Consider the following 22821-nt stretch of genomic DNA (forward strand, 5'->3'; position numbering starts at 1 on the left):
TGCGTGAGGAATTTCAGCTGGAAAACGATATGCACGTTAACGTTAATAACACACAAAAGTCAAAGCTTTGGAAAAAAAAAAAAAATCACTCTTTTATTAAAAATGGTATTGCTAAGTTACATGTTCATTTCAAAAAAGAAAAAGGTGCAACGTTTAGGAGCCAAATGTAAAGAGATGAAATATTTATCACCAGAACGATGCGATTTTTAGTCTTGCGTATAAACTGTATGACAACGGACAATACATAATACATGACACATGAACGATTTTTCCTTGTTTTGTCTTTAATTAAAAGATATAAACTGTAAATGGATTTAATTAAAAATAAAACTGATTGCATATGCATTCACCCACAACAGCCCAAGAAAAACAATTATCCCAATCATAAAATATATAAAAAAAAAAGGGAACAGACATAAAACCAAGAGGGAAAATAAAATTAACAAATATTCTCTGGTATATATAGTTAAATGTGCTTTTATTTTTTATTTTTTTTATCTAAATATCAAGCTAGAATCAAAATCCAAGCTCAGCCTCAATTTTTCCGGTATCAGATTTTGTCATTTTAAGAGATTCGTTAAGAAGTCTTTTGCATCCCTCAAAAAAGTCCACAGGTTCATGAAACATATGGACAGCTGAATGGACAGTGGAATGTCCCTTCCTTTTGATACCGTCTTAAAAATCCACTGTTTAACTGGTCAGATAACCGTAGTGTCACAGGAAAATCCCTGGGAGAAAGATAAAACTCCCAGAGAAAATCATTGGCCGTGTGTGTGTGTGTGTGTGTGTGTGTGTGTGTGTGTGTGTGTTGGAGAGGGGTACAACATACAATCAAAAACAGCCTTAACTCCTAGTGCTAGAGTATCCATTCAGCAAATATCTACATCTGACGCACTGTGCATTTCAAAATCTGCAGTCTTTAGGAAAGAGCGCCTTGCTCATCACATGAAAACCAAAAGCATCTTCCGTCATTCACTCCCAACACAGACAGGCACTGAAGGGGAGAGACTGAACAGAGGCCAAACTGAATCCTAAACCTAGCATTTCCTCACACATTCTTCAAAAACCCATGCTCAGACTCACACATGCACGCTCTCACACATAGGAGCCCAGTAGATTGATCAGCGAGGCACTCGAGTAAGCAGGGGGAATTTGTTAGACACCGTCATATTTACACACCCATCTATATTCAGACAACAGGAAACAAAGGATACAACTGGTCCACAGGGTTTAGCTCAGAGTGCCAGCGCTGATCTGGATCGCATGTTCTACTGTTTATTTTCATCCTAATCAACTGATCCAGAAATTGTGCTCACACTCTGAGGTGCTTTATTAATATGGCACCCTGTCTAATGAGGAATCTGAGAACTGGGAACCAAATGACAATGTCCCAAATAACCCACTGTTTTCTAAACCACTACAGAAAGGGACATTTATTTGCAGTTACCTTAAAGGGTACTCAATGCAAGCAAACAAATTGGAACAGGTTTCTTTCACCATAGTTGAACATTACGCTTTAACCGCATCTCCATCAATAACCAAACAATTGGCATCACCATTCTCCCTTTAGAGTCAACAAATTATCACAACAACAAGAAGCAAGCTGCGAAAACTGACCAAGAGCAAGTGGTGTCTGTTTAAGTGGTAAGTTAGTAATGAGGCAATGGTTAAATTACAAAATGGCCCCCATTCCTTTCCAAAAACATCAATGACATTTTGGGATACTGTATATACATAGTTTCCCCACCTTAATTGTCACTTACAAGATAGTGGTGTGTTTTGGCATAAATGTTCATCACTGTCTACTGCAAAGCAAACAAATATGGAAAAATATATATCCAATGCAAGTACAGACCATTCTTACAGCTACATAAATTCCTAAGAAAAAAAGGAAGTGGAAGGGTTTGAAAAGCATCAGTATGAAGTAAGTCATTAGTGTCTAAAGATACTGAGAAGGGCAACACAGTGATGTAAAAATGTAGTGGTGGGAAGAATAAATAGTCATAATTCTAACTTGGTGTCATTAGTAAACGAGGTCACAAATGTCGATGTAGTGGGAGGACTCGGGTCATAATGTAGAAGTAACCCAATTGACAATCTCTATTTTTTACAGACCACCATCACATATGATGTTTCAGAAGAATTATATATATTTAAAAAAAAAAAAAAAAAAAAAAAAAGTTTCAGTGAAACTATTCTTTCCCAGGAAGGGCAAAGATGAGTGGTATGAGTCAAACAGTACCACACAAAAAATGTCAATGTAGCGTTTGCCTCCTCAAATAGTGGCCGTCAGTCATTTGGATATGAGACAGAGAGAGAAAGAGAGAGAGAGAGAGAGAGAGAGAGAGACTCTTTTTCCATCAATGATTAGTGTGTCTGTGGTCCCTTTACGGTGAGATCAGAGGCTCAGCAGGGACAGTAGGCAGGATGGAGACGCTCGCCACGAGTAATACACACTATCAGTTTTTCTGTGAAGAGAGGCAAGAGAGATATAGGTAGACAAATTTCATTCTTTTAATTCAAAGGGATAGACAACTCAAATGTCTAAATTTTTAAAAAATAACAGCCTTGTTTCTACAACTGCTTGTGGCAAGTGCAAGGCTTGTTGACATCTAGTCTTACACATTCTACAAAATGCAGGTTTGCCAGTCATCAAAAATTACTCCTCAAATAAAGGTCTGGCACCTCCTAATAGTAATCAATTAGTGTTAGTACTGCTAAAAAGCTCATTATTTTTAATTTGAAATAAGCAATATATTGAATAGTGATATAAAAAGAACAAAAAAAAAGGATATGTAGAACAACCACCCCCCCTTAATGATATTTTGTCACAAAACTTATGAAGGGCATTTTGTGCATGTGCCATCATATGCAAAACCCACCAAGAGCTTACAGGTTGGGGAAGGTTATACAACTACACAAGCCTGTGGGACCAAAGTGGACAACTGAACAGCACAGATATATAAAAACTACACTAAAAGGAGCAACCAAACTATACTGCAAGTACAGCAAAATCATATAAACACCAAGTAAGCAGAAACAGCAGCAATTAGGAGCACAAACATACACCGAGAGAGCCCATGCAGTGAAGGAAGGAGGCAGTGACACACATACCATGCTGGCTCATGCACTGAATGTGGGGGGGTGAGGAGGGGCCTAACCGTCGTAAGAGTCCAACAAGGGCATGGAGCCCCGCCTCTCCCCATACATCCCTCCCTGAGTGAGTGCGAGAGAGAGAGAGAGAGAGAGAGAGAGAGAGAGAGAGAGAGAGAGAGAGAGAGAGAGAGAGAGAGAGAGAGAGAGAGAGAGAGAGAGAGAGAGAGAGGAGAGAGGAGAGAGGAGAGAGAGAGAGAGAGAGAGAGAGAGAGAGAGAGAGAGAGAGAGAGAGAGAAAGTCATCGAAGACCAAAAGAAAATTTGAGAAAGTGAAAGGAAATGAAGAAAGGATCAAGACTGTTAGTTGAAATTCTGTTTTTTTAATTAATTTTTATTATATATATATATATATATATATATATATATATATATATATGTATATGTGTGTGTGTGTGTGTGTGTGTGTGTGTGTGTGTGTGTTCTTGCCATTAGTGACAGTGAAGAATTAGAGGCATGTAATAAAGCATATTAGAGAGACATGCTTTAGGAGTCTTCTCTTGTGCATCTCTGCTTTTTTATAGAAGGGTGTCAGGAGTTGTGCTCTTGTGCATAAGCGAGAGTAGATGTAAGCACGCAAATCTGTCCTTTAAATGTTTTTACCGGAGCTGTGTCACTGTCTGCAGGCTCTAGAGTGTCATCTAAAGTGTTCCTTCTTCCTCTCTGGTCCAGTGTTGTGTAAGCATCTGGCACACAAAGCAAAGCCAGAAAAAAAAAAAAAAATCAATTTCAGCCAAAATATTTTAAATCTTGTGCATTTTTCAGCTCTTTTGTATCAAGAAGGACAAGAGTGCCTCCATAACAGTCATATGAGTCACCTGATCCCATGTCATTCAGTGGAATCATGTTTCTGTCTCGGTCCTGCTTCCCACCTGGGGGGGGGGGGGGGGGGGCAAACACACCGTCAAAGAAGATACTACATACAGAAAGGCTAATGCTGGGAACTGAAATGAGAGTGAAGGAATGGATGGGCTGGGGAGCAGTGACTTACCTCTGTCGATGAGGGGGAGGGTGCTGCTATCCTCGTAGCCCCCATTGCTGCGGCTGCTGCTGTTGGGATGGTTGACGTTCACCACAAAGTCAGATTTCTTCCAGCCGTCCTTCTCCAGTGTGCGTCGCAGCTCTTTAAATCCCCACACGATCTGCAGCACCAGGCCAGCCCCGCGCACCTCCCGATCTGAACGGTTACTGCAGGACACGCACATGGGAGAGTCTCACAGACAAGAAGCTGGATGTATAGATCTCTCACTATTACTCACATATAAAGGAAGGTAAATACTTCTGAAATATTTTCCTCATACCAGATGCAGCTACAGCAAAACTGGTTAGGGTCAACATCTCAAAACAAAGAGAACTCAGACAGACAGAGATCCATGTAAAAGACGATCAAAAGCCAACGCAGGACTGAAGACAAATCATGTGCCTACTGACCCATCCTTGTTGATGAGCACCAGCCTCTCAATGCCCTGTGAGCTGCGCAGGGTCTTGGCAGCATCCACACTGGAGCCCACCACCTCAGCTAGTGTGCTGAGCACCGACACCACAGTCTCTTCAGAGAGGGCACGCACAGGCTGGCTCTGCCCACCACCTGGCAGGTTAGCCACCAGGTTAGGCACGGCATGTTTACCTGAGAGAGAGAGTGCACGCGAGAGAGATATTCAGGAATTCGAACATGAACCATTCCAACATTCTACTACTTTAGGCTTAATAATAATAAACATTTCAGTGCATGATGCAAGGATCTAAAATTGCAGACAGATGTGTTATTTTTACTGTGGTGTTGCTTTTTAAGAGCTCCAACTTATAAACTTCGTAAAAATTTGCAAAAGCCAGCTCATGCTTGATAGGCAATCACACTGCCACAACACTATTTTTTCTAAATTGATTTGATAGTGTGAAAAGAAGCTACCAAGAATAGCCTACTTTGTGAGATGAACTGTGAAGACTACCATTCAGCAGTGAAGGCAACAAGACTGTGATGTGATTAATCTTCACAAGACTTGCTAACTTGCTACTGTGACTTTCAAATTTCCAACTTTATCTACTTGCGTTTTTTGCATTTTGACAGAAATACACCCCACCCCTCCAAAAGAAAAAAAATCTGCATGGAAATACTAACCAAGCAGCTCACGGTTTCGAGCATCAATTGCCAGATTTCTCAGGGCACCAGACATGGCTCTGACCACACGGTCATTCCCATGAGCCAGCAACTCGGTCATCATGGGCAACCCTTTCTCCTGTCTCATGACTGCCCTTATGTAGCACCCATACTGAGAGAGAGAGAGGTCATCCAAGACCAAGACAAATTTGAGAAAGGGAAAGGAAACAAAAACGATCAAGACGGTTAGATGAAATTGAGAGAGATTGAAAAGACTTGTGTGTAAATGACAAAGCAAAAATGTCAATGACCATGGCAAATCATTAAAGTGTACCGTAATAGTCATGTGACTGTCAGGAGACATACTTACCGTCCAGCGACCTGCACACAGGTTCTGTATGGCTCCCGCAGAAGCTTCTAAAACAGACGGGTTCTTACTTTCCCTCAGCAGTGAAGTGTACACACGCACCACCTCTGGCTGGAACAGCAGCTCATAACCTTGGGGAGGAGGGTGATCGGCAAAACATGTATTTTACTATAACATGTTCGGCTCTTTATCATCAGATGTGCTAGTCAGAAAAGAATACTTAATACAAACAACTGAAGTACTATGAAGATGTTATAAAAGCAAATTTGATGTCTAGTTCCTTGTATTAGAGGCTTGAGTGGTAGTTTTCAGTTTACCCACACATGTAAAAAAGAAAAAAAAAATAATTTTTTTTTTAAAACCAATAATATGAGGCAAATCTGTCAGCATGGTTTCCTTAATGCAATGATGTAGTCCTCTGTACCTTTGGCTGGTGTGGTCCTCTTTGGAATGTCAATTGTGTCTGCAGTTCCATCATCGTCTTTCCGCCCTGAAATTGTCAGATCCAACAAAACAACAAAAAGCCATGAAAAAACACACGAGGCCAAACACTTGATGCATGCAAGATGTACAAAACAGGTTTTACAAGACCAAGTGATCCACTTAACGAGGCCACATCTGCCTTTACAAATTTGATAGAGTATGCCAAGTCCAAAAGGTGACATTGTTCCAACATCAAATGGAAGTCAGTGTTTTAGCTGCGCAAACTATAAACGGAGTTCAGCTGAAAGGTGCAGTTAAGGTGTTACACTGTGGCGCCCTCTAGAGAGAACATTACAGGAAAATATTTGAATTACAAGAGACTGAGCATTCATGATTATTTTCACCTTTTTTAACTTTATAAAAAAGTTAGAAGTGCCTGAAATGACCATTAGCCATGCACGAAGTAATACAAGGAGTGATTGTGAGATGAAGACTTACTGTATAATAGTGATCTCTGAGAAGCAAGCAAAGCTCACAAAAGGAGAGGCTTACCTTTGGAAAACCATTCATCTGTTACAGGACCGAAAGAAGAAAAGAACAGCAGAGAGGAGGGGAATAGGCCAGGAGAGGACCGAAAGGGAGAGAAGGTTTCAGTAAGAGAAACAGAGCCACAGCACCCCAGCCACCAAAAGCAAAGGGCTTGCTTTCATAAACCTATAAGAACATACATTCACAAAAGCACATGCAAGAAAGCTAAGATCTGAATCACAAGCAGTCTTTTTAAAAAGGTGGTGATATTTAGCAGGTTTTCACTAAATATGACTTTTTTCATGCTAAAATATAATTTACTGTCAGTTAATGACAATTACTCTGAGTTTCATTTTTGCTACAGCAAACATGACTACTCTTGCTAACACACACACACACACACACACACACACACACACACACACACACACACACACACACACACACACACACACACACACACACACACACACACACACCTTTGCCCTTGCGGGAACTGAAGCAGCCAGTCTTTTGGTTGGCAGGGGCAGGGCCCTGGTTGACAGGCACAGTCTCCTGGTAGCGCTCACAACCTGGCACCTCCCGATGCACCTGATAGGACAGATTCCTCAACAGGCAGACGCTGTTCTCCACCAACTAGAGAGAGAAATCTTAGATGAATAAGGAAATAAAGGTTTCCAAAAACTGGCCTACCTGACAGATTCCTACTACAAATAAAGCAAAGCATTCTATTGTTTCTTTATAAGGGCAAGGAAAGTTGTTGTTTTAAGCAATAGTACCTTGTTGTCCACATCTTTACAGTTAATCTGGGATTGGACAATGTACATGAGTGAATCAACCAACCCAGAGCATTCTCTGAGCTTTCTCCTGGCTTCACTCCGCTCTGAGCTCACATTCCTGCAGAGAGTAAGAGACATCTGCATTGAAGGTCAATGGGAGGAAACATACTCATTCGCAATCTGGCTGATCTCTTCATGTCATATTTTGGTGACAAGACCAGGAAAGGAGCAAGAGCAGTATGCATCAATTTTTAAATATGAATGTAAATTTTAGTTAGCAGGTTTCATGCGATTATTCCAAATTTGACCTTTGTTTTTCCCCATATGCAAATACTGCCGACAGCACAAACATGATTGGTCCTTAGGACAAAACAGGAAATAGCAGCACACCAAACACTGATGAACATTTTAACTCCAGTTCCTAGAAGTTAGTTAAGTTGACCATTAACGGGTTTGTAATAATAATCTGTTAAAGGACATGACACCCTTGCGAAAAAGTGGGAAAAAAGGCAAGACAGCAGCAAAAAGGAGACCAAGAGGTTTAGCTCAGTGTAAATGTAATCGGTGGAAGGCAAAAGTGAACAGAGGGATTTTTAAAAGGGAAATTGGGGGGGCACTCAAGAAAAAAATAAGTGGATTTAGAGATCACGTTTCTCTTTTGTCCCAACACTGCTTCACAGTGCATTGACACACACACACACACCCCCACCCCTTCAACTGTCTCAATACAGAAAGCATTTCCCTTTCAACTTCCCCTCTTTCTTGTTTAAAACGAAGCAGCTTCCTGATACAAGAGACACACACACACACACACACACCCCTCTACTCTCAGTCCCTTACAGAAAATAATAATAATGATAAACCCTTTTCTACTTTATTTGTCTTCTCAAATGTCACTGCTGACCCGTGCACTAACCGACTCTGCACCTCTCCACCTCTGCTGGCTCACGCCCTCTCCTCAGACAGTACCTCAGGCAGCCGGCTGTGTTGGTGAGGGCCGTCTCCCACTCCAAGTGCCGCGGCTTGCAGGTCTCCTCTCCGCCGTCGCTACCCCTCTCCCAACCCGAGTGTGGCACCATCACCTCATCAGACAGCGCATGCAGCGCGTGGTCCACAATCTCCATTTTCACAGAGTCATGAGACGAGAGGTTCCACAGCGTGCCTGAGGATCGCGAGGGGGACCCATCACCACCATGATCAGTTACTGTACGTAGGGTATGGGTGTGTGGGGGGCAGGGGTGACCATGGGTGTGTACCTGTGATGGTATCAGTTAGATCCTGATCTCTGGTCTTCCTCAATAACCGCACCAATGCGGGGATTCCATCACAGTTCTTGATGGCGATCTTGTTGTCGGGGTCTCGTCCATACGAGATGTTCTTCAGAGCTCCACATGCTGCGTGATGAACCTCCTTCTTTGGATTGTCCAACATGGACACCAGTGCGGGAATGCCCTTCAGACGCCTCACTTCTGACTTCAACTGGATACATGGGGGAGGGATGGGAGATTTTTTTTTTGTCTCATCTAGTGTATGTCCGTGTATGTGTCCTGAGAGTGCACACATGTACCTTATCATTTTTAAAGGTGAGATGTTGAAGGTAAGCAGCAGCATTGCTCTTAACCGGGTCTAGACGGTAATTAAGCATGGCGATAACCTCGGGGAGTTCTGGCTGTCTCCATGACGTTGGGGGGGGACCTTTGCGCAGTGTGCTGTCCAGAGATGCCATGCTGCCCCTCTCTCCCTGAGCCAGAGGAGCACCTGCCCCCCAATAAAACATATCCCCTGCTCCACTCATATCCCCATCCAGAGTTCCCTCATAGGACCTACACACACACAAATAAGTCACAAAGAGTAATCACTTTCTGGCACAGACCAAACACAAACGGTCAGCTTTATTCCCTAAAAAGTTCTTTTGTAATCTAACAGTGGTAAGGGACAATATTGCCCCACAACAGGGACCCCCACCAACATGCAACCCCCATGCACTTACCCTGCCCTACGCGGGGGTGGCGCATGGTGTGCGTGCGCTAGCCGAGGCATGGTGCTGTAGTGAATAGGAGGTCCCATGCCGTAATCGGGCTCATCATATCCCAGGCTTCTCTGGTCATCCTCTAGGCCATAAGGCTCTGGGACAAAGCGTTGCATGCCAGAGATCTCAAGACCACTGCCCATACGTCCCACCTGTGGCTGGGCTGCATATGGGTCCAGCTGGGGCCTGCTGTGTGCACGGTAACCGGAGTCCAGCGTTCGATAGCCATCCACAGGTCTGGAGATACAGACACATGCTCACCAAGAACACCACAAACATGGATATAGGATCGGTAATGCCCTCGCTTCAGACTATTACCATCACACCTAAAATATTGGGTTTGTATTGCTTACAAAGCCACATTGCAATTTCAAACAACAAACAGGAACAATCTTTATCTAAAATTGGCAACCTCACAAAATTTACAAAAATAAATAAACCACAATGGTGCATTCTAAAATTGCACTCTTGCTTCAGAAGTACTGAATTTTACATGATAAACAAGTGATTAATATTCTTTAAATGAGGTTCTATTTTAACTCATGACCAACACACTGACATACCTGTAGCGATCTTCCATGCGGGCTCCTCTAGTGAGGCTTGCATAGGTCTCAGAGGGTGGGGCACTGCGGTAGTCATCGTACCCCCCTGGTGGTCCATAGTGGTAATTACGAGGGACTGTAGCAGTTGGGTAATCCATGTGTACACCTGGCGGCCTATACAGGCGGTCTACTGGGGCATTATAACCACCCATACCAGTGACCGATCCAGTGCCATCCAGTGACAGTGTGTCAGAGACTGAAGGGATAATTGTTCGAGTTGTGGTAGTCTTGGTAACCTTCTTGACCTGATAAGAAAATGTAAAAGTTTATATTTTCCTCCCTTGTCAGAATTACAGTGGTAATGAACTACAACACACAGGGAGAGAAGCGCAAAAGATAGCAACCTCTAGATTTCTCACTTATTCCTTGGCTCTTGCTGAATTAGTGAGCTGTAAACTTGTGTAAACCACAAAGGTGTCGGGACAGGGTACTGATGTGGAAATGGAGGCGTGTGAAAGTACTTACTGTGGTTTCAGTGCGGCGTGTAGTGCCATCCTCGCTGGTTTCAACAGATATGACCGGCGACGTGTCCCGAGGGTCTTCCTCTACTGTGACAGTCTCCTCAACAACATGACCTGGATCCAACATTCTGTACTGTAAAGGACACATGCATAAAATGCATATGTGCATGCATGCTGACACTCAATATTGTTTATACACTGTATGGATGTTTCCTGTCTTACAAAACTCCATCTGGCCACAAAACAAGGGCAAGACACACCACATTCCTAGTCCTACCTGTGTCCCGTTGATGTATCCTTCGTTTAGTTTGAGTCTCTCTAACTCCGCATCACCAGGAATGCGCCCGTTCTGAGGTGAGGGGGTGGGGGATTGGGGGAAAGAGAGAGAGATTTAACAAAATCTACACAGGCACACATTTGCAGGATTATGGCAGAGGTGTCATAGTTGCCAGTGAGCAGGCTGCTTAGCTATTCCAAACATTCAGAGCTGCAGCAAGTTTCTGGGAGACCCAAGAATTGGCATTATATATCAGTTTACTACACACCACCACAGACAGACTTTCCTTAACAAAACAGCTGTATGAAGGAAGTTTGTAAATAAGGAGGATGGTGCACAATCTTGAAACTATGAGATAGCAGGCTGCCTCACACACACAGTTCCATGAGGAATTCAAAAAAGGGATGAGCACAGTACTCATTCCATTCCTCAGAGGGAGCCTCTGAGCTGGGTAAAAGGGTCTAGGCGAGGCGCAGGCTTGTGAGAACCTGTTAGGCCCAGAGCCTACCCGGCATCTTCATTTCTGCCACAAATATGTCAACACAGGAGAGATGCAGCTGATGCCGGGATTTCAAAACCATTGTCTTGTGTACCCGTTTTATCGTCATAATCGAAGTCAAGGCAACAGAGGTGCACAACAATGCATATGGCTCACAGAAAGGTATGTGCATGAGTGTAAAAAGGAGTGAAATCCATACTACATAGAAATTATCTCACTTACAGGAGGCTATGAAGCAGTATGACTACCATAAAAGGGAGCGGCATGTGTCATTGACAGGCGACAGAAGACTGTAATAGTTAAACGCCTGCTAAATATTGAGCAACTTCCGGTTCAGGTCAAGGCTTTCTCTGTAGTCTCCTTCAACAAGTCACTGACAGAACCAGTTTCTTCTCTCTTATCGGTCCTTTATCACACAACCATCAGGGCTTTCAGGGGGATTCTGGGCATACAAGCCCCAATTAATCATGGGAGATTTGCCCGTGCTTGCTGCAACTAACATGACAAACTTTGAACTAGATTCAGTGGTTGGGTTTTATTTATTTATTTTTTTAAATACACACACCAAAAAAAAAAAAAAAAAAACCCAACCCCACCCCACCCATTCACAGAAATTGCCTACAAACACCCAACCACCCCCCCCCCCCCATTCTCAAGTACATGTCTAGCATTCAAGCAGACAGTTATTTCACATGTGCAAGATGGCGAAGCAGCCCAAATCATCATTTGGTTGCCTATCAACTTCAGCAAGAGAGCTCAAGGCATGCTTTCAGACACTCATGTCTTTGCAGGACTGTCTGACCTGAGTTTTTGAAGTACACAACCTTAAATCTAAAGTATGAGTACATTTTTCCATGAAAGGAACAAACGCATAAAATGCACCACAAAAGACCTTCATATGCACATATTTACAGTGTATTCAGAAGATATTCACTTCCTAAATTTTTTCTAGCTTCAAGCAAAAATGAATTCAGTTCCATTTTCCTCATCACTCTGCAAAAAATATAGAAACAAAAAATGTGTTTTTACAAAGATTCACATATTTAGTTAAACAATAATCAAAACCTGAAATGTTACATTTATACAAGCAGAGACACCTTTCCTGTGACATTTCCTAGGAAACTGAGCTCACAATAGCCCCAATTCCACCAGTGACCTTAAAGGGTAAATTCAGTCGACTGGACATAATTCAGAAAGGCTTTGTCTTTATAAAAGCCCCACAGCAGAATGACAGGAAAAACAAGCAAAGAAGTTTGGGATTGTGAGTAATTATTAATGGACATCCAACATGATTCCATTGAAACACAGATGTAAAGAAGAGCATCAAAAAACTAAATATAAATAACAAAAATCAGCAGCTTTGAAACCGCCAAAGAACGCAGCATTTTCATATCACTGAGCGACTGCCCATCCACACTGAGCAAATCGTCAGAAAGGGTTTAATTAGGGAGATTACCAAGAAACTGAAGGTCACTAAAACACACTACACTCCCTGTGTGAGGATGGGAGAACATGCCAGGACAAGACAAAAGCTACTCTTCAATAAAAAGGTACATATTGGCTTGCTTATAATTTGAAAAAAGGCACCTAATGGGCTGTCAGGCCATGAGAAACAACATTCTGTGGTCTTATCAAACCAAAACCAAACCCCTTGGCTTAAAGTACATCTGGAGTAAACCAGACACTGCTCATGACCTGGTCAATGCCTTCCCCACGTTGAAGTATGACAGTGGCAGCACCATTCAGCAGGAATGTTTCTCAACCATAGGGACTTGAAGGCTTGTCAGGATTGGAAGGAAAGATGATTACATGGGATGAAAATACAGATATCCTTGAAGAAAACCTGCTCAAGAGCCCACTGGACCTCACACTGGGGTAAAGTTTCTCTTTCCAACATGGCAAAGACTCAAAACCCACAGCCAAGACAAGGTAGGTAGCATTGGGACAAGCCTGCGAGTGTCCTTTAGTGCCTAGTAAACTTTCTAAATACCTCTGTAAATGTGACTTCATTTTTGAATATTTTAAATTTACAAAACGTTGTGCTTGTTCAATACATTTTTGCAGAGCAATGAAGAAAAATGTATTTTAGCGTAATGTAACAGAAGGGGTCTGAATACTTTCAGAAAACATTTCCAATGGTTTATGTATAGAGAAGTATTTGAATTAGTTCGTAGAATTTTATTTTATTTTATTTTTTTAAATCACCAATTGAAAAAAGACAAAATATGTCTCTGTGCCTGACATCCCCCCCATGAAAGCCTTAAAATAAATCCTAGTTTGTAGCATTACTATTGTTGTGACAGGAAATGGCAAAAGGTGTTCAGGTCAGATGTGGCTGAGGAACGTGTGAACACAACAACTGCATGCCATATGGGGAAATGCCATTTTGAAATGAAATCAGCTGCAAAGCAGCACATAGCTGCAGTTCTTGAAGCATGCCCCCCCCCCCCATCATTACAGAACTAGTAGCTTTCTTTCTGAAAACCTGCATATTCATGCTTGCTTCTACATGGAACCATATTCAACACCCTTTGTCAACACATTTGTACAACTGATAAAGCCACATTCCATCTAATCAGCCACAGTGTTCGCTTGTGGAAACTGAACAGGATCATACCTTGCAAGGTATTGCCTCAGCAGGATTGCAAAATCCTAAAAGCTTCTTCCTAAAATGACTTTCATACAGAGATGCAGCAGAGTACCAAAATCATGTCCCAAATTTATTGGAATCAGATGCCCTCTAGTCAAGTTCATCAGTGTTGGTCCAAGGAAGAGTCTTCTCAGGTGAGCCACTAGCAACCATCTCACAAGTTCAGTTAAACAAATATAAAAGGTTTCACCCATGTAATACAAGCATGCTTCTGTGAATACTGAAGAAAAACATGGAGAAAACACCTAAATATAACAACGATGAGTGAAGCACATGATCGTTTAGTGGAGATGGAGCAGCAGCAGCATGCACAATGGCTGCAAGAAAGCTGATCCTAGGTGATGTGATCCGGTGCTCCTCCAGTGATGCAATGATGCACATGCTGTACTACACAGTGATTTGGAAGATGTAAGGCAAGATGAACGGTGTGATAAAGGCAACCAGGAAGAGGATGCAACTAATGCAAATGAAGGGACGGAGGGGGGAGAGGTGATGTTAATACAAATGAGGGGAAATGACATATGTGGTGAGTCATCATGCACTATAAGGGAAATGATGCAATGGACATGATGTAGGATAATGGTCACCATGGATGTCAACACGAACAGATTCACAGGTGCGGGTGGCGTAGGACAGCACAGGCTTACAAAAAGATTCAGAATGGGAGGTGGGACGGCACAATGCCGAATGACCCCTGCGGTCACATGATTAGTTGGTTACCTGCAGGGTGGGGAGGGGGCGGGGCAGTGTGCCGGAGGGCCCCACACTCCTCCTCTCTTCCTCGAGAGCTCGAGTCAGACGCTCGAACTGCATCTCCTGTTCACGCACAGACGCCAGGAGAGATGCGGCATTCTCACACTGCTCCATACACACTGAGAGAGAAAAGAAAGTGTTACACACACACACACACACACACACACACACACACACACACCCCACTGCATACACACCTTCATTCACATTTATTCTCAATGGTCCAGGATGCCATCACCCTCTCTGACACACAACCACCAAAGGAAAAAAAGGTACTTGTACTTTGGAAAAGGAGGAAATATTCCCAGAGGGAACTACAGAGGCAGTATGACTAACAAGCACACAGTTACCCTGACAGCTACAACAGAGGAGCCTAGTTTCCCAGCATAGCAGTGAAAAGATAGCAGCTTCTACCGTGTTATCTAGTAAGCAGCGTAACGTCATGTTAAGTTTTTTTTTTTTCCTTCTGAGTTCAAGAACGGTTTTGGAATATTTCGTCCTAAAAAAGACGGCTATAAATCTGCACACATGCCTAAAATATTGGACTTGAAGTTAAACAAATCAGAAGGCTAGTGAAAGGTTATGCTTTTGAAAAGTCAGGTTGAGAACAGTTAGAAAGATAAAACTGGATTCCCAATATCTGAAGAAAGTGAAAGGCACCAACACAAACATTTCTATAACGAGTGTCCCAACATCGGCAGTGAGCGCACACAGCGCCATCGACAGGAAACCAAACTGGTTTTTTTAGAAAGATGATTAACGTGTGTGTGTGTGAGAAAGAGGGAGATCTATCATGTTCAGGCAGGCATAATGACCTCAGACACAACATAGAAGAAGCCAAGGTCTTCTCATATCACACCAGACTACAACTACAACACAGCTCACTATTAGACAGAGTCCATTTACACTACCACCATACCACACAGAGCCTGTGAATATGAAGTTCATTCAGAGCTGGTATGTTACTAGGAGGAAGCAAAAGTATTTCAGAAGTCTCTCAACCTCTTACCATTACTCACAGTCAGAGAGGTCAAATGAACAAACAGCACTGATACGGTTGCAGTGCTCTTTGGCTGCCTTAATTTAGTCACACACACTTTCACCGAAGAGAATAGCTTATCCTCATCTCCTCTTTGCTTCTACTTAAAAACAAACAACAACAAAAAAAAATCCACAAGCCCTCAGTGGTTCCATTGTTAAAGTAGGCCACTTACTCCCTCCACTAAAAAGGGGGATAGCTCACTTGTCGCTGGAATCCAGGAGCAGATAAGTCCCGTTCAAGGCCAACATCTTCAACCCCAAAGCACACAGACAGAACCAGCCCATGCAGATATGACAAACCAGTTATTTTTATTGAGAAAAACTGAGATGCTACAAAGCATCTTTGCCTACTCTACATGAACCTGTTCTCTTCTTATAAGTATTCAGCCTTTAAATTTAATCAAGGAAAGATTTGGTATGATTCAGAACTTGAGCATATTAAAAGTGACAGCCAGCATATTAAAAATGTACAATATAAAAGACTATTGGATTTATTACATGAAATCACCTGCCCCAGTCTGTGTTGAATATTAGTGTCCTAAAGCAAATGGAAAGGTCATTTTAACAATAACTGTCATTTCCATCTAATGAATTATTTATTCACCTTCAGTACAGCTGATATGGATATGAGTTTCCTTATTCATAATTTTAGATTTTGATTTTTTTATTATTGTGTCTAGAAATGTCAAGTTTAGCTTGTAAATGGTTATGTAATTTTAACTATTGTGCTCCATACTGTTCATAAAAGCGCCATCGTGTACAATAAGGTATACAGGGGTAATTATTTGAAGACAATTTTAAAGCTTTTGAACCAGCCATAAAACATTTTCAGAACAGCTAAAAAAAAAACTATTGCTGGTAACATGGGAGTGCCCAGGCTGATACTGAGTAGCAAAAGCACCCTCTTCAGACCTGGGTGCTAAAGTGGCAGGTGCACTTTCAAACTCTGCAGCACAAGCGGTTATTCAGTGACATTTGGAGGTTTCGCTTACTGGATACCATCTTAACATAAGAGCGGTGTATAAATAAATGGCTGTGCTGATCTGCACTTGCTCATTAGCACCAGTTAGCTGAGATGAGGAGGGAGCCACACGGTGTGAATGGCAGGTGAGAAGCTGCTGCTATCCTGCAGTGCTCTATTTCTGGGTGCAGAGCTCGACACGGCAAATGTCTTCACAAGAAGAGAAAGGTAGAACTCCATGGCTTCACAAGCTTTTGAAAACCAGTATAAAGGCTCCAAAACACAATCACACTGGGTATTGTAGACTATGAAATTTGTTGTCGCTTGAAAAATTAGAAATACATGTGCTTGTGTACTCAAGTACTCGACTGCAACTTTATTGAACGCTTCACCTTCATTACAGTCACACTTCAGGTCACAGCAGGGAAGGATGGGAACCTGGCCTACCATAGCCATACCCTTAGAGAATACTTAAGGCCGAGGAACAACTGCACTGAAAGACGACGCTTGAGCCTGAAAACACTACATGCCACTACAGGACAATCAACCTAAGTTACTGGCAAAAGATGAAGGGCAGGTTTTCAGCTTAAGACATTCATAACAGAGTCAGAGACATACCCCTGCTAACAATCTTGTGTAGTCCAACTACTCTACACAAGTCAAACCAAAATCCAAGATCACAAATCTGGAGTCCCTCAAACAATCAACAAACAGCCAGAAAGAATCTTTCAAAACCAACCCCCCCCCAAAAAAAAAACCCCAGTAGCTTCCAAAATGAGAGCAAGCGCGAAAGGGAAGCTCGCTCCAGCCAAGGTCAAAACTATGCTAAAACAGCACAGCAGCCATGTACCCTCCTCAGACATGTGTAAGCAGTGTACTCTAATAGATCTTAGCCCCACTGCAGCAACTACAAAATCAGAGAGAGAGAGAGAGAGAGAGAGAAAATATTTGCAGCTGTCCATCTGGTGGTTAGGGGAACAATAGTAAATGTGTGTCCAAGAGTGTATGGGGGGTGGGGAGGGGGATGTCCTTGAAAACACAGACACAGCAGTGAGCTTCATCGACTACTGAAACTGTTTTCCAACACTCTTCCACAACATCCCTTCAACAGAACAAACACAAATCATAAAACTACGCATGCGTAGACACATTCCAGCTGGTGTTGTGGCATGTCAAAGCCTGTCTCTGCCTCTCCAGCAGCCTTAAAATACCTAAAAGGTCCTCTTCCTTCTCCACACACACACCTCTTCTATTCCCCACCTCCTTTCCTATCTATTCCCATGTCTGTGCTCAGTCTAAATGTTGGATTCAGTGTAAAAGCAGTGACTCAGAATGGTCCAGTCTGAGGGGGACAAGTTTCTGTGATGCACACCTTTTCCTGCAACACTCTCACTTGCACTTGTGAACTCTCAAGTTACCAATGAACACACATGCAATCTAAACTGTCTGTGAAGAAAAATGAACAGTTCCATGCAAGAACTTTAACATCAATAAGAATTTCAACAGTAAGCAGTTTCTGATAAATTAACTTTTAAAAATACAGGAATATACACAATTATGCATGACTGATTTCCAACAAGGTGAAAATTCATACTGATTTCTCTCACTAAGGCGTAGTGCTCAAACATACCCTCTCATACATACACTGCCTAACAGCATAGTCTTACCTTCAAAGCACGCTTCTGAATATTTAGGCTAATAGTTATAAGAATAAAGAGCCCTCTGAGTAAAACTGAGCTGTTGTATTTTTGGAAACTGTACTAAGGATTCCAAAAGTCTGTTGCAGAGGAGGAAAAAAAAGCCATCCCTCTAAAATAGGCCTGACCCAGAACACAGTGAAACTTGAATGTAGGCTTTGTTGGGCAAACAACCAAGGAAATCAACTACAAAGTGTCAAAGAAAACCTGATCACTGAAATTAGGTCAAAGAGGTAAGATACATTTATTGGGTCTTACCCACTACAGATGAGCCCAGCCAGACTGCATTCCTGGCATAGTGTTTTCAGTTTTGACATCAGAGTTACAAAAACAAGATTTCTGACAAAAACCCATCTGTACTTTCAGATCAGCAACTAAATGGCAAGGGCCCACTGATACTGCCTTGAGCACTGAGGGAAACCAGACAGATACGGTCATGTTGATGTCATCTACATAGTAAATCTCAGTTATGATTGGCAGATACAGGAAAGGCAACATCAGCCACCAGTTATATTAAGACAAAGTAATTCAATTTAGCTCCGTCCTTGTGTGTGTGCTAAAGAGAGAGCAAAGGTATTAGACTATTTAATCACTTATGCAAATTTTAGAACTGCAAACACAGGCGATCAGACCATAGCATAATGACTGACTCATGCAGCTTGAACCTACAACCACGAGAAAGATCTTAAGTCATGAAATACATGCAAGTGGAGTTCAGTGTGAATACATCACTGAAGTGGCAAGTGAACAGGGTTTTGTTTTTTTTTTTGGGGGGGGGGGGGTAGTAGTGATTGCAAATTAGTGTCTTTACACACCGTCTGAATTGAGTTTACCCTGACAGACCAAATAACTACAAGAGACAAAACAGACAAGTAAAGGCACAAAGAAAAACGAAGCTAAATTAAGTGAGACATTCAGCAAAAGAGGACAAGTCAGCAGCAATTTGTGGTGAAGGTCTAAAACCAATAGACTATTTACCAAAGAAAAAGTAAGAAATGAAAACAAGAAACTCAGGTTTATTTAGTATGACCACCTACCACCATGGGTGAGAAGAGCAAGAACTACCTGCATTTGCCAGGTGTTTACTTCTGTGCCTGTCATAATGGAACATTAATGATGCATCTTATGGTTTATTGTAAAAATCTCATCAAATCTTGCGAACAGAGGGAAAGACTTTCCAACATTTTACAGACACCCTCTACATTTGTCCATTATAGTATTTTAGCTAGTCAATCCATGAGAGACAGTGTTAATGCTGACTAAGGTTTACATTTGAATGTGAAAAGCCAATCCTTTTGGTTTGGCCCGATTCCAAGTAATACCTCGAACTTTGGAGCACATACTCAACACTCCCTGTACTGACCAACAATAACTTACGTACGTACATTAAAAGTTCGGTACTTTTAACACGTAAAGAACTTGGGGTACACATAATTTAAGAAGTTACAAACTCTATAGCGTTTAAGTCCACCATTACTTCAGGCGTGTGGTCAGCACAGTCCGGAAACCGGAGAGCCGATGACACAGCCTTTTAAAGCATGCATTCCTACTGGGGAGGGGGGGGGGGGTTGTTCCTTCGGGAAAAATGTGTAAATAAAGCAGTGGACGTCTTCCTTTAAAGCTTATGTTTTACCCCGTTACATTTCCGCTCAAAATTCTACACTTTCGAACACAGACAGAGTGAGGTGACCGCAGGCGGAGGAACTAACTGTACGTGTTTTTAAAAGTGCTCAAACCCTTCCGTGTTTGACGGACACACCCGTGTAACAGTAAACCCAGTCATTACAGCGTTTCAAAAATGATACGTCTCAAAAGCGCACTCAAACTGGTTTAAAACCACATCAGCCACCAAGGCCATTCTTCACAAACCCAGTCTGGTACTTGGAGATACGCTGTGCATTCTCCCGAGAAAACCTGCGAGTATTAACATGTCCCGTCCCCTTCTGGACTCCACAGGTCAAGGTAGACACACCCGCAGGGAAATCGGGAAAAAATCCCAAGCATGTCTACCTTTAAGTAGAGAGCTCGCCCTCGGACACTTACACCACCATCGCAAATGACTCACGCCAAAGTCGGACGAACCGGGAAATTAGTAAGCGATCAGTCGGTAGTCCCGTAATGCGCTGACCTCATGTTTTACACCGGGGGGTTACATTGTGTGCAAATGCAAAAAGGGAGTTACAAAGAAAACAGCCGACCACGCCTGTCCCTTCCCCTCCCCCACACACACACACGCCCATGCATCGAAGAGCTACTCAACAGGTTCCTACCTACAAACTTGGATGCTGGCGACAACTTTCCGTTTAAGTTAAAATAACGAAGCACCGTGTTTCGCCTTTTAGTTGCACAATTCAGTCTAGTTACGGATGCAAATCTGCCGAATGATGACTGCATGTCAGGTTAAATCGCATGTAACAAAAGATATTTAAAAAAAAATACTCGGACAGAAGAGTAAAAAGTAGCTACCTAGCTGACGTTATGATTAAATTTTAATTAATGTCCAACCAATACTTCGAAACTGGTGCCCAGTCAGATTTCGATAGAGCACTTCCGCAAGTGCAGGTGTTGACTCGGGCCTTGTCCACCTTGATAAAACAATCCGAGCTCGCGTTTACCTTTAACCGTTTCGTTTGCGATACACGCATATCTGCAGATTTATTAAAAACACAGTGAACAATATAAAATCCCACTTAATGCCTAGAATAAATATACAATCAACATGTCAGCCAAATTACAAAAAAAAGTGTGCAACGAAAAAGAAATCAATATGTCTTGGACCCGGACCAAGCATGAAGTGGTTTTGGTAGGAAAAGTACCTCACTGTTAGCTGGCTGGCTAGCTAAATTGGCACCGAAATACCAAGTGCCTTTTGAAACTGTGTCAACGAAACAAATTTGTTTTGGTTAGCTAGTTACAAAAAGAACTACCAAGAATATAAGCAACTAAACGAAAGTCAAGAACTTCAATTCAAGTTATCCCGAAAATATGACAGACCACCGACTCGGCTGCATGCTTCACCGCTGGGATTGCTCCTTATGCGACACACAAATACGCAAACAGGTTGTGGGTTATAAACCTATGAACGGTCCAGATTAAACCTAACATTACCACGTTTCTTTAAAATGGTATTTTTTACAGTAGTTGAATCAAACGCGAATCGTAGTTGTTCAGTCGTTAGCTAGCAAACTAGGTAGAGTTACTAGCTAGCTAACTTTACTAGCATGCTAACTTGCTAAAATATTTAGCTAGCGTTAGGTTTTGAACGAGACAGCTAACGTTGTCCAGGTAACTTAAGTTTCCGACCCAACAAATCAAGGAGCGCATTAGCGAAAACCCAAACCTTTTTAGGACGACAGAAATTTTCACTCACATGCGCTTAAAAAAATTAAAAATAAAGAGTTCAGAAATTCTACCTTTGTTTTGCGCACGTCCGATGTGTGGTTGTGGTCTTGGCCTATAGAAACAGGCTCCAGATAGCCTAGCTACCGATTTTCCAAGCACTTAGGAAGTAATTGTAATTCCAGCGGCTGTAAATGTGGGCGTCCTGGCCCGCTGCGCCACACAAAGTGTCTGGCCTACTACGCTCGACGTTTCCTTACTTAAGTTAGCTGCACCGTTCCCATTCAAACGCATGTGGACAAACGTAGGCCAAAATGGACAGAAACGTTGCTGTGCTTTCGAAAACCTACCTAGCTATCTCGCTCGCCTCGTTCGCTCCTCTTTTCCTCGTTCCCAGTTTCGCTCCTGACCCCTCCCTCCCCTGCGCAGTCCGGGATAGGGCGGGGATGGGAATTCTTCAGTGGATGTCAGACTCAAACGATATTTTGCCTATTGCAACCCACAAACAAACAAAAAAGATCATAACACGCGTTCAAAACTATAACTGTTAACACACACAATTTAATTGTCATTTATTCTGATATGTCCGGAATAATGTGTTCGCGGACTGGAACTGTTATCACACCTCCCGTTTAGTTAATCACATGGCCAATCATTTTAAATCAATCGGGTCTCCCGTTTACAACCTAATTACAGACGAAGCACTTGTGCCGAGAGCGCCATCTCGTGGTTAAGAACATGCAGGTCGAGTGATCCAAACCACCTTTATGCAAGACGAATGAAAAAAAGAAAAACAGATTAGATGTGAACCATACAGTTCAATGAAACGATAATATATCTGTTGTATAAGTGCAAGCTTACTATTTTAGAGAATACATAATAAAATATAGGTAGTGATCTTAATTTTTAATTGCTATTTATTTGGCTTTCTTCTTTATTACAGTTTAATCCGTTTATTATTACAGTATTACAGTTTATTATTATGATTAAATATATATCTATATATGGTTTTTTGGTTCAGTCCACAAAGTTGGGATTTATATGGGATATGGGATACAGGTCAGGACTTTGTCAGGGCTACTCTTTCTGTTTGTTGGGTTTAAGACAGTTTGTCACATCCTTTGAATGTAGAAGAGTTGTGAACGCGCCTGCGTTCCGTTATTTC

General features: G+C 42.2%; 1 protein-coding gene across 8 annotated transcripts; it reads right to left on the minus strand.

The window, feature by feature from the left end:
• Positions 1-73: 73 nt before the first annotated feature.
• Positions 74-22267, minus strand: ctnnd1 (catenin (cadherin-associated protein), delta 1). Of its 8 annotated transcripts, none has more exons than XM_035531549.1 (21): positions 22007-22267; positions 14586-14737; positions 10717-10788; positions 10444-10572; positions 9940-10223; positions 9338-9613; positions 8915-9170; positions 8604-8826; positions 8317-8509; positions 7348-7465; positions 7048-7204; positions 6593-6610; positions 6042-6107; positions 5621-5748; positions 5272-5422; positions 4584-4779; positions 4144-4340; positions 3971-4024; positions 3756-3838; positions 3162-3216; positions 74-2468 (listed from the first exon to the last, which is right to left on the minus strand). In XM_035531549.1, exons 2-21 carry the CDS (start codon positions 14730-14732, stop codon positions 2407-2409), a joined length of 2865 nt encoding a protein of 954 aa, XP_035387442.1. In that variant the 5' UTR covers positions 14733-14737; positions 22007-22267; the 3' UTR covers positions 74-2406. The 8 variants fall into 8 exon arrangements, with proteins under 8 accessions (XP_035387442.1, XP_035387441.1, XP_035387445.1 ...); XM_035531548.1 differs by having other exon boundaries at positions 21731-22267; XM_035531552.1 differs by having other exon boundaries at positions 3115-3216; positions 21731-22267.
• Positions 22268-22821: the final 554 nt, after the last annotated feature.

This window comes from Electrophorus electricus, chromosome 11 (genome assembly GCF_013358815.1).
Source record: "Electrophorus electricus isolate fEleEle1 chromosome 11, fEleEle1.pri, whole genome shotgun sequence".
Taxonomy (NCBI): Eukaryota; Metazoa; Chordata; class Actinopteri; order Gymnotiformes; family Gymnotidae; genus Electrophorus; species Electrophorus electricus.

What these genes read in the sequence shown, in the direction of transcription:
- ctnnd1 (XM_035531549.1), bottom strand. Translation starts at nt 14,732, where the DNA reads ATGGAGCAGTGTGAGAATGCCGCATCTCTCCTGGCGTCTGTGCGTGAA. An exon ending in TCGAAACCGTGAGCTGCTTG is followed by an intron (nt 4,780 to 5,271) that starts GTTAGTATTTCC and finishes TCTCTCTCTCAG; the next exon opens with GTAAACATGCCGTGCCTAAC. An exon ending in CAGACAGTGACACAGCTCCG is followed by an intron (nt 3,217 to 3,755) that starts GTAAAAACATTT and finishes GCACTCACTCAG; the next exon opens with GGAGGGATGTATGGGGAGAG.